The following is a 12,086-nucleotide window of genomic DNA, read 5'->3' on the forward strand; positions in this document are numbered from 1 at the left end:
ATTTTAAACCTTTACTCCTGCAGGAAAGGAAGCTATGACTTTCTTCTGCTTATTATGTTATCCCCCACCCCACCCCCAAAAACAATAATCCCTCTCCCCCCAAAAATGCCAAATTCACACTGTCACCATTTATTGAAGTTTTATAAAAACTCAAGCCACATGGAAGAAGAAAAGGTGCATCCCAACAGTATGAACAACACTGTTGAGTGATTGCTCCTCCTTTGCTCCGTGGCTCTGTGGTAAAGCAGCTCCTCACTCTCTACCTCTCAGACAGCATGGTCATGTTCCTAAACTGAGGCAGGTTGCCTTTTCTCCTGAGAAATCTTAGCAGGGTAAAAGCTACTTGCCAGCCAGTGTCTCTGTGTGAGGAAGTTACTACTATATTCCTTGACTGAGTAGTTTCTTGACCTGGCCCAGAGACAGCTACAGCCCTGGCTTTTATTAGGTGTGCACCTGCTGTGGGCATGTGAGGCTTTCAGAGTGTGCCTGACCCTTTCCTGTGTATCTGTCTCTGTGTCCAGACAGCATGCAGCCCAGTTTAGGAAGAATTGAAAGGTGAAACTTAGACCTCTCTCAGAGCAAGAGCCAAACCAAATAAATAAAATTGAGTGGGAAGAGGGGTTAGAGGCAAAGGAGCAATCCCTTGTCTCAAGTTTGGTGCACTTCATGGAACATCAGTTCACGGGGGATGGCTGTTTCTGGGCCAAACTTGGTTGCCGCCCGACGCTCAAAGGCAGCAACGTTCTGTTTTACAACCTCATCAAAAAACATGGTTGCCAGCTGGGAGTGGAGCAGAGAACGAAATTCAAAGGAAATCTGGAAATGCAAGAGAGAAACATCAAGACCATGGTGGATAGCTCCTGGCCAGATCAAAGACACTGATCTGTAATGCCTTTCCCCTCTTCCCCTCCAGACAGCACTTATGAACCCTAACTCAGAACTGAGCAAAATGTAAATCTCATATGGATGTAGACCTCTGGGTACTTGATGACTTGAAGTGTTTAGTGTTCAGTTTTACTCTCAGTCCAGTCCCAGACCCGTGTCACAAGACCTGACTCACAGAGAAGTCCACAGTGCAGGTTCGAGGGTAAGCGGGAATACCAGGGCTGAATCGCCAAATAGTCTCTAAGTGGTTGAAGAGCTTGCCATCAGTGCAAACAGCCTGGAATAAAATACATTTGACTAGTTAACTCCTGTTGTTAAGGAAGAGGGGTAGTGTTAGAGCAGCTGTTCTCAACTTGTAGGTGACAAGCATTTTGGGGTTCATCAAATGACCCTTTCACAGGTCACCTAAAACTATCAGGGGAAATTTACATTATGAGTCATAACAGCAGCAAAATGAGAGCTGTGAAGTAGCAACAAGAATAGTTTTATGGTTGGGGGTCGCCACAACATGAACTGTATTAAAGGATCTCAGCATTAGGAAGGCCGAGAACCACTGAACTAAAGGGTTAACTCGGTGGAACTTCTTACACAGCATATGTGATATTATCCTAGGTTGACCCAGCACGACTCAGAATAATTAAAAGTGGTTTTCCTTCCCTTTAATGTTACATTTGGTAAAAATAAATATATATGTATATATCTTAACACATAGACATCAACTAATTACAGGAAAAGCCAAAGTAGTCTTTGACTATGAAACTGCTAAGGAACATAAAACTTCGTGGGGAGTCCCTCCCAGAGAGGCCTCACCTTGACCATGTGTGGTTTGACCATGGAGACTGCAGAGGTATAACGTTCCAAGACAGGTGGAAACCCAACCTCCAGCTGGGCTTTCAGGTGACCCTTACGGCTGGATACTACCAGTGACTTCTTACACCACGGCACAAACTCTCGGTACTCCTGGACATTGGACACCACCTCAAACATCTCCTGCATTGAGTACCTACAGCAAGAAGAATCGGAGGCCAAGGGAATGCCAGCAGGTCAAGGTTTCCCTGTCATTGGTCTCGAAAAAGACCTGTGCCCACTAACCCAGGAACACAGCAAACCCAGATGATATATTTTACAATTAGAATGAGAGCTTCCCATCCCCACAAGGTCTCATATAGCCCAGGCTAGCCTTAAACTGTAAGTTGAGGTGATCTTGAACTTCTTTCTCTCTTTTTTTTTTTTTTTTTTTTTTTTTTTTTTTTTTTTTTTTTCGGTTTTTTGGTTTTTCAAGACAGGGTTTCTCTGTGTAGCCCTGGCTGTCCTGGAACTCACTCTGTAGACCAGGCTGGCCTCGAACTCAGAAATCCGCCTGCCTCTGCCTCCCAAGTGCTGGGATTAAAGGCATTCGCCACCACTGCCTGGCCGATCTTGAACTTCTGATGTTCCTGCTTCTACTTCCTGAGAGCTGAGATTACATATGTGCACACCACACCTGGTTTGTGTTATGTTAGGGACCAAACACAGACTTGTGAATGCTAGGCAAGCAGTCTGCCAACCGAGACACATCGTCAGACCACAATGCTTTTACATTATTTTATCCCAATACAGACTGTAGATGACAGGTTGTCAGTTTTATTGATGGTCAAATCTCAATTTTTTTTTCTGTTTTGTATGGAATACCTGTACAGATCAGAGAACAACTTGCAGCAGTCAGTTCTCCACTGTGTGGATTTGAGGAATCCCAATCAGGCCTTCAGGCTTACTGGCAGGTGCTTTTACCCACTAAGCCACTAGAGTTTTAAAAAAAGTCTTATGTAGCCCAGGCTGACCTTAAACTCACTGTGGAGCCCAAGTTGGCCTCAAGTTCCTGATCCTCCTGCCTCAACATTGTAAGTGTTAGGAATGACTGGAGATGGAGCTCAATGGTAGATGCTGGTTCGGCATACGGAAAGCCTTAGGTTCAGGCCCCAGCACCACATACATGGGTGGTGCTAGAGCAGTGGCTGCCCTTGCAGAGGACCCAGGTTTGATTCCCTGCACCCACATTGGGGTGCTCACTAGTTTACAACCTCTGTAACTCCAGTTCCAGGAGGGATCGAACATCTCGTCTCCAAGGACAAGTACATTCGTGGATACGCACACACCACACGCAGTTACGCGCACTTTAAGTCTTTGAGAAATTAAAAATAAATGGGTGGGGCAGTATTCACCTGTAACCTGACACTTGGGATTGTTTACCTGTTCAACCTAGCAGCTTGTATGTAACAAGCGCTCAGAGTACTTATCAATTATACTCAGGGTAGGTACATATTTTTATTTGTCAGAAAAATAATGCCCTGTTGTCTTTTTTTTTTTTTTTTTTTTAATATGTTACTCCAAGCATCATATCCACACACCTTTAATTCCAGTACTAGAGAGGCAGGTAGATTGCTGAATTCGAAGACAGCCAGGGCTACACAAAGAAACCCTGTCTTGGCAAATACCAAACCAGCCATTGTTACTATGTAGGTTGCAATCATAGCAACGCTTGCTAAAGAGTGAGTTCCGAGACACCCAAGGCTACATGGAAAGATCCTGACTCAGAGTACTTTACCTTTATCTGTGTATGGGAGCACGTGTGCTACAGTTTGTACTAGAGGTCAGAAAACAAACCCCAGAAATTGGCTCCCCGCTTCCACCATGCAGGTCCAGGGGACCAAACTCGGGTCGTGAACCTTGGCCCCAAGTATCCACCTCAAGAGCCCCTTCACCACCACCATCTCCTTTCTAAAGTCTAGCTGGTCAGCAGTGGCGCACGCCTTTAGTCCCAGCACTTGGGAGGCAGAGGCAGGTGGATTTCTGAGTTTGAGACCAGCCTGGTCTACAGAATGAGTTCCAGGACATCCAGGGCTATACAGAGAAACCCTGTCTCAAAAAAAAAAAACAAAAAAAAAAAAAAACAAAAAAAAAAAAAAAATAAAAAAAATAAATAATAAAGTCAAGTTGTATAGCCTGCAGTACTGGTTAGTGGCTGAAACTGATAGGAATCCTTCTGCCTAAGGTTGCCAAAGCCAGCAAATTTTAAACAATGTGTATGTTTGAGGGAGGGTATGTACACATGAGTGCGGGTGCCTATAGAGTTCAGAATAGGAGACAAGATCCTCTGGAGCTGGCTGCCTAGTGTAGGTGCTAGGAGTTCAACAGTGCAGGCTAATAACCATTAAGCCGTTTCTCCAACCTCCCACCCCCAGTGTTTTTATAGTTAAAAATATTTTTAGTTTTTTTTTTTCATTATTTTATGTGCATGAGTGTTTTGCCTTCATGTTTATCTGTGCATCAAACATATTGGTGCTGGAGGAGGTTGCAGCAAGAAGTGTTCTTTATCACTGAGCCAACTCTCCAGTCCCTGTAGCTTAAATTTTTAAGTATTTTTGTTATAGCTGGACGTGGTGGTACGTGCCTTTAATCTCAGCACTTGGAAGACGGGCCAGCCAAGCCTAAATAATGAGACCTTGTCTCAAAACAAACAACAACAACAAAAAGCTGTAGCTTTAAGTCCCGTAATATAGAGTGGTTTCTTAGCATGTATAAGGCCCTAGGTTCAATCCCCAGCACTGCAGAAAAACAGCAGCATGGTGGCACATGTCTATAGTCCCAGCTCTAGGGAGGTAGGTGGAGGCAAGATGTAAGTTCAAAGTCTTCTTGACTATATATCAAGTTCAAGGCCAACCTAGGCTATGTGAGAGCCTGTCTCAAAATGTGCGCGCGCGCGCACACACACACACACACACAATATATATATGACACGAGCTCTGGCTATGTAGTCCACGGCAGCTTTAAGCTTAGATTACAGGCTGTGCCACCACACCCAACTACCTAGTGGGTCTGATACCTTTCTATGATGTAACACAATTCTAGACTGATGCACACGCAGAGCAACTAAGGTGGGAAATTTAGGTTGAAAGGCTGGCAACAAAAACGTTGCTGGGGAGGTGAGTGGCCCAATATGAATCTTATCCACTATTGGTACATGGTTATTTATTGGGAGGGGGAATAAAGGATGCTCACCCCATGATCCTACGCTCCGAGTAAGCCTTTCGCTTGTTGGTGAAGGGGGCAGCAAAGCCCATGAAGGAACGACTAGGAGGTAGGCCAGCCTCTATCGCCAAGACTTGGGCAGCGCGAGGCAAGAAAAGGTTACAGGAAATCAGAAACCTAGCGCCAAAAAGAAAGGAGAGGCAGCGTCACGATTCTTTTTTTGTATTCAACCAGTTCCAGGTGAAGGGGAAGAGGGATGCAACTCGGAGGAAGGTCGTTCGGGCAAGCTTTTCTCCTCCTAGCACCTGCTGCAGCTAGCGGGGCTGGCCGGCCAGGCAGTCACGAGTGCGAAAGGTCGAGGGCGGCTGAGGACAGGGCCAGGGGTGGGGATGGGAAAAAGGAGGGCACGTCCGAAGTGCCAGCTGCCTTTGGAGCAACGCTAGTGCTGCAAGCAAACTGAAGCGTCTCCACTCCAGGAGACGCTCCAGGTCAGGCCAAGCACTTCAAAGCCAGAGCGCCCGCGAAGGCCAAGAAGTGGCTGGCACGCACCCGCCCCGAGCATCTAACGTGTACTTGTATCTCCAGAGCTCCATTCGAGCTCCCAGGGCACCACCAATGCCAGCCCTTCTCCAGCCTGCCGTCTAAGGGCTGCCACCCTCCACCGCAGAACTTCGGGATGCCGGGAGACCCCCTCCGGTCCTGCGCGGATGCTTGTGCCTGCCTCTCACCTCATTGGCCGCGGCGGCCGCGGAGGGCCCGGGGGCGGGGTTGGGACGGAGCGCGCGCCCGGGCAGAGCGAGAAGCCGCCGCAGCTCCGGGCGGCCGCGCGCGTCGGGGCCGGGAGCCTCCGCGCGCCCGCAGAGGCCATGCGCGCGCCCCTGCCTGGCACTCCGGGCGGCGGCGAGCTGCAGGGGAGGCCGGGCAGGAAGGGCGGCGCGGGCTCCGGCTGCCTTCGCCCTGCTCCGGCCCGCGCGCCGGGTAGGCTGTCACTGAAGCGGTGACCGCAGCTCCCGGTCCCCTCACGTCACGCGGTTGCCAGGGATCGGGATCGGGAGAGCGAGGAAGGAAGGGGTAACGCTGCCTGTCGGGAGATGTAGTTTCTTTGACACCTCTGGCGAGAAAGAAAGGGCGCTGGGTGCTTGTCTGAGGAGCTGCGGAGATGGCTGGGGGAGCGAGGTCGCTTGGCACAAACTACTTGGCGAGTCCGTGGTCACAGGACCTGATACGTAGGCGCAGAGGGGACGTCGTGGGCGTGTCAACGGCAGATGGCTGTAGACGTCCAGAGGAACGTCTCTCGGAGACCTTTAGAGGGAGAGGCTCTGTTCATCCTAGTGGCCTTCGCGGTGCCTGCTGCCGATTTACATCTTTGGAAAAGGATATTAATGTTGCAAGTTCTTGGCTGACTTGCATAATCTCTTCTAGATCTACAAGCCCTTCTCCCTTCCTCCCCATCTCGTTATTCGAGACAAGACAATTCAGACCTTGAATTTGCAGTCCTCCTTCATGAATGTCCCTAGGGGCATAATTTTCTCCCTAATATTTATGGAAAGAAGTCTGAGGCAGAAGCAGGAAGGTTGCCACGAGTTCCAGGCCGGCCTGGGCTACATAGCCAGTTTTAGAGTAACCAAGTCTATACTCTCAGACCAAACCAAAACATAAGATATTGTTGTTTGTTCTCTGCTACGCCCTTACTATATAAGCTTGGTTGTCCTGGAACTCTTGGAGATCCTCCTGCCTCTCAGCTGCTGAGATTACCGACATGCGTCCCAGGAAGGGACGGCTCTGGGGTGTTTGCTTTATTTTGAGACGTGATTTTGCTCATTAACCTGTGCTGGCCTTGAACTCATAGGAATCATCCTGCCACAGCTTCCCAATTGCTGAAATTACAGGTGTGATTCCACTAGCCAAAAGTTACTTTTAGAAAAAAGAACCATCATTGTCTGGAAATAGGTGTACTTAATAGAGGATGAGACATCACAGGCATAAAGAAAGCCCAACAGTGAATATCACTTCCCAGGATTCACGGAGGAAACAACTGCTCTTGTGAAAAGTACGACCAAAGGAGAAGAAGAGAAGAAAAACAAACTACAAATTAGAAACAGACTAGCCTAGATGGGTGCAAAAGCAAGCAAGCAAAACTCTCCCGTTTGAGGCTCAATTTAATGTTGTCTGGATTGCCACAGAGCAAGCTCTGCTTTCCCTCCGCTGGGTTAAAGCTCCACACATTCATTCGAGCTTTGCCTGACAATGGAAATGTGCTGGCCGGAAGAAGACAGGCAATCAAAGCTACATTGTGATACAAGTCAAATGCTTTACACAAATAAGGTCATAGACTCAGAATCGAGATGAGGCTAGCCAGATGGCTCAGTGGGTAAGGGTGCTTGCCACCCAGTCTGATCTGAATTCAAACCTCAGGACCCCCGTGAAGAGAACTTGCTCCACTGGCCTAAACACACACACACACCACACACATGCACACACATACACACCATAAACACACACATACACATTCTCTCACACACATCACGCACACACACACACACACACACGCATTCTCTCACACACACCATGCACAAACACATACAAATTCTCATGCACACACACACACTTTAATAAACAATTGGGTTTTTTAACGACCAAATGAATGGTTTGTCTCTCTTCCTTTTGGCTTTTTTCCACCCTCCTGGGGGCCATGAAACCTCCAGATGCAGAATGATTTCATTTCTTTTCTTCTCCTAGGATCTTTCCTTCTGAGCCCTTCAGGGAGAACCTGCTCTGCCCTCATTCCCAACCCCTTTCTTCCAGTTCAAAGGTGGTGTTCCTTCTGCGTATGACCTTGAAGGGCAGCTTACTCCTTCCAGCTTCACTCTCTGGTCTGAACCCACCTCCTCTGACGTCTGAGACAGCTGCTTGGAGTGAGGAGTAAGGTTGGGCAAAAGAGGGAACTTAACTGGGATACATGACTGAACTGTGACCTCATTAACACCGCCTTAACAGAGTTAACTGCCTCAGAATCCCTAAGGTCCAGGAGCCCTACAAAACCAACGTGCTCGCTGTTCTCCAGCTAATTAAGTAGCTAATTACTCCCATTTAATCCTTTCCTAGTTCATTCCCCTTACCTCTTGTTGTGCTCCTGACATTTTACACCAATAACTTCTTTTAAGTACTGATTCAAAATACCACCTCCAGGAAGACTCTCTTGACTGAACCCACATCAGTTACTGCTCCGAGTACTAGATTTCAAGAAAATAAGAATGTATCTTTACATTTTCTCTTCGTTTTCTGTGTTATATTTTTCCTAGGTTGCAAACATTTCCAAAAGAGACACTCACCATAACTTTTTTCTTTAAAAAACACAAACAAACTTTTGTTTGGGAGCTGGAGAGATGGCTCAGCAGTTAAGGGCACTGGCTACTCTTCTAGAGGCCCTGAGTTCAGTTCCCAGCACCCACATGATGGCGCAAAACCATCTATAATTATGATCTGATGGCCTCTTCTGGCATGTAGGGATACATGCAGGTAGAGCACTCATATATATAAAAACATAAAATAAAACTGTTTGTTTGGTTTTGAGATAGGGTCTCACATAGCCCAGACTTTCCTCAAACTCATAATTTAACTAACCAAGACTGGCCTTGAACTCCTGATATACCTCTTCCTGAATGCTGAGGTTACTGGCTTGTGCTGTCATACTTGGCTATAACTTGTTTTTTTGTTTGTTTGTTTGTTTTGAGACAGGGTCTCTCTACATAGTGCTGGCTGCCTGGAACTTCCTATGTAGGCCAGGTTGGCCTCAAACCCTCAGAGATCTGCCTGCCTCTGCCTCCCAAGTGCTGGGGCTAAAGGTATTCGCCACCACACACAGTTTAGCTAAAACTCCTAAGTTTCTATCTACTGATCAATTACTATGATGAAGTATAAATACTGAATCTTCACATTTGTTAGTGTTGCGGGTATCGCTCAGAGACTACTCAGTCATGGATTTAAGCCAGTAGAAACTCTTTATTAGGTGGTTGGCAGCTACACGGGGTGTTGGGAAGCCCAGTGTAGCTCCTACCCTTTCTCAGAGTGATCTTTTAAAGGACAAAGACCGTGTCCTGGTTGACATGCTTCAGTTAACTGGGATAGTTAGCCAGAACTACAGAAGCCAAAAAGCAAAGTTAATACATTTAGGGACTTTCCCCAGAACTATGGACTTTGATGGATTGGGTCCTTTGTTTTCATTTTGGCAGTAACCTGCCTATGTACCGAGTTTTATGGCCTGAATGATACTTCCATCATGGAGTTTGTTCTGCTAAGGTCTGAAGAATAAAAACCAAAGTCTAAAGAAAGACAGGCCAGCTAGGCTTGGTTCTGCAGATCTGGGATCTCAGAACTCAGAATGAATTTGAGGCCAATCTAGGCTACGTAGTAAGTGTAAGGCCATCTTTAAGAAAAAAGAAAAAAAGAAAAGAGAGAAGGAAGGAAGGAAAATGGAACAGAGAGAAAGAGAGCGAGAAGAGGAGAGGAGAGACTTGTTTTTTTCAATGCCCAAATGTATGTCTGTGTACCACATGTGTGCTTGGTGTTCCAGAGGCCAGAGGGCACTCGGACCCCCAGATGGTTGTGAGCCTCTTTGTGGATACTGGGACTTAAACCCAGGTCCTCTGGAAGAGCAGCCAGTACTCCTAAATGCTGAGCTTCCACGCCCGCCCAGCGATTTCTGAGTTTTAAGGCCAGGTTTTAGCCGTCCAAGCTGACCCGAATGTCAAGAGTGACCTTGAACTCCTGACTCTCCTATCTCTACCTCCCATGGGCTTGGATTACAGGTATGTGTTACCATCCCTAGCAAGTTCCACAAATAACAGTTCAGAAGTTGAATTCAGGACTGAGCGAATAGCCAGCGACAATTCCATTCCTCTCCACACATTCTCCAGGAACTCCAGATGTGTCAATGTTGTTAAACCATTTCCTTTCTTCCCTGGGAAACCCTCTTTCTTGCTCTACATAATATTAGAAAATAACCTCTAGTCCTTCCTCTTCCCATCTGCCCAGAGATTCAGTGTGGCTCTCTCCCTGGTTCACCTCCACTCCTGAGCCAGGCCTCAACACATGACTCCAGCTCAACCCCTGCCTCCAAATCCTCAGGTTACTAAGAGCTATTTTGAGCATTAGAGGGTGTGTGCTCCCTCCTCCTCTTGGGCCATGTCCTAACTTAGCCCATCATACCCAATGGCCAAGCAAGCACCCATGTGACCCCCAGCTATGTTCGGTTCTTATCTCCTCCTCCCTCCTCTTCCTCCTTCCCCTCCTCCTCAGATATAAAGTGCTAGTTCTTGATGCTGATTTCCTAGGCTTAGAAAACCAGCTAACCAACAAACAGTTAACAACAAAAAAGAATACTTCTGTGTGAGGTACTTTTTTTTTTTTCCAATTTGTAATGCTATGGGTCAAACCCAAGACTTCAAACTTGTTAGCTAAGCACTCTTTCATTAAAAACAAAAGTTTTACATTTATTTATTTTCTTCTTGTGTGTACACATAAGCGTTCGAATGCATATCATTGTGCCGTGGCTTTCAGGTAGAGATTAAAGGACGGCCGCGTGCAGAAGTAGGGTCGGCTGTTCCGCTACACCGGTTTCAGGTATTAACCTTCGGTCGTCTACACCGTTTTAACATTTAGTTAGCTATATCCTTATCCTCAGCCCTCTTTTCCTTTTGTCGAGATCTGTTTCATTTTTATTATTTTTTGTTTCTTTGGTTGTTGGGTTTTTCCAGACAGGGTTTCTCTGTATAACTCTGGCTGTCCCAGAGTTTACTTTGTAAACCACGGTGGCCTCAAACTCGCAGTGATCCTCCTGCCTCTGCTTCTCGAGTGCTGGGATTAAAGGCGTGCTCCACCAACACCCGACTCTGTTTTATTATTTATATATATGTGTGTGTTTGGGAGGAGTTGGAGGGGGATGCGGCACATGAGTGCCGGTGTCTGAGGTGGCCAGAAGAGGGCGTCAGGTTCCTTTGAATTACAGGCGGCCCATTGTGGGTGCTGGGAACCAAGCCTGGTGTTGCACTAGAGCCGCGAGTTCTCTTACTGGGTAAGATGTCTTTCCAGCCCCCTCAGCCCTCACTTGACTTTTTGAGACAGGATCCCACTACGTTTTCGTTTCCCAGAGTGACCCCGAACTCAATCTACAGTTCAGTCAGGACTGAGCTCCCCCTGCCTCAGCCTCCTCAATGGTTGGGATGACAGGTGTGTATCTCCACAACCTGTTGGTTCCATTGGTGCGGAAGGTTGAGCCTGAGCCTTCACATATGCTAGGCTCTAGAGCCCTAACCTCTTTTAATTTTTATTTAAAAATAATTTTTAAAAGAATTTTTATTTCTTGCATATGAATGTTTCTATGCATGTGTGTAAGCACACCAAGTGTGTGTAGTGCCTGGAGAGGTTAGAAGGTGTTGGATTTCCAAAAAAACGGGAGTTACAGTTGTCAGCAGTTGATGCTGGGAACCAAACTCTGCCGTTCTGTAAAAATAACAAGCACTTTTAACTGCGGGCTATTTCTCCAGCCTCCCTCCCAAATTTATTATTATTATATTTTATTATTGTTGTTGTTTGGCGGTGGGGTTTGAGACAGAGTGTTGTTATGTAACCCAGGCTGACCTTGAACTCACCATACCAGCCTCAGAAATTCTGGGAATACAGGCTTACACACTATCCCTGGACCTTCTGGGTTTTGTCTAGGGGAGGGAGCATTATCAATAGTTGTAAGAGAGTATGTGCTTATTTTATTTATTTATACTTACTTATATACAGTGCCGTTGTTTAGTTTTTTACTGTTAACTTGACACAACCCAAATTAGTCTGTAAAGAGGGAGCCTCAATCAAAGAATTGTCTAAGGTTGCCTTTACCTTTAATCCCAGCACTAGGGCACTAGGGAGGCAGAGGCAGGAGCATCTCTGGTTTTAGAGGTCAGCCTGGTTTTATAGTGAGTTTCAGGACAGCAGGCTACATAGTGAGAACCTGTCTCAAACAACAACAAAAACAAAACAAAACAAAAAAGCCTTCATCTGTGAGCGTGTCTGTGTGTGAGGCATTTCTTAATTCTTTTCAATTTAACTTATAAATTACTTTAATTATCTTTTATTTTTTGAGACAGGGTTTCTCTGTATAGCCCTGGATGTGCTGGAACTCACTCTGTAGACCAGGCTGGCCT

General features: G+C 46.5%; 1 protein-coding gene across 2 annotated transcripts; it reads right to left on the bottom strand.

Annotated features, from left to right (window-relative positions):
* Positions 1 to 113: 113 nt before the first annotated feature.
* Positions 114 to 7,525, bottom strand: Coq10a (coenzyme Q10A). Of its 2 annotated transcripts, none has more exons than XM_076920624.1 (5): positions 5,622 to 7,525; positions 4,924 to 5,070; positions 1,696 to 1,888; positions 1,061 to 1,162; positions 114 to 816 (listed from the first exon to the last, which is right to left on the bottom strand). In XM_076920624.1, the coding sequence occupies exons 1-5, from the start codon at positions 5,759 to 5,761 to the stop codon at positions 649 to 651; spliced, it is 750 nt and encodes a 249-aa protein (XP_076776739.1). In that variant the 5' UTR covers positions 5,762 to 7,525; the 3' UTR covers positions 114 to 648. The 2 variants fall into 2 exon arrangements, with proteins under 2 accessions (XP_076776739.1, XP_076776740.1); XM_076920625.1 differs by having other exon boundaries at positions 5,443 to 5,628.
* Between the last annotated feature and the right edge of the window lie 4,561 nt (positions 7,526 to 12,086).

Source organism: Arvicanthis niloticus, chromosome 22 (genome assembly GCF_011762505.2).
Source record: "Arvicanthis niloticus isolate mArvNil1 chromosome 22, mArvNil1.pat.X, whole genome shotgun sequence".
NCBI classification, from domain to species: Eukaryota; Metazoa; Chordata; class Mammalia; order Rodentia; family Muridae; genus Arvicanthis; species Arvicanthis niloticus.

Coding starts and splice junctions, on each gene's coding strand:
- Coq10a (XM_076920624.1), bottom strand. CDS start 5,761: ATGGCCTCTGCGGGCGCGCGGAGGCTCCCGGCCCCGACGCGCGCGGCC. Junction 5,071..5,621: donor CGGCCGCCGCGGCCAATGAG/GTGAGAGGCAGG, acceptor TTTTGGCGCTAG/GTTTCTGATTTCCTGTAACC. Junction 1,163..1,695: donor TCAAACCACACATGGTCAAG/GTGAGGCCTCTC, acceptor ATTTTATTCCAG/GCTGTTTGCACTGATGGCAA.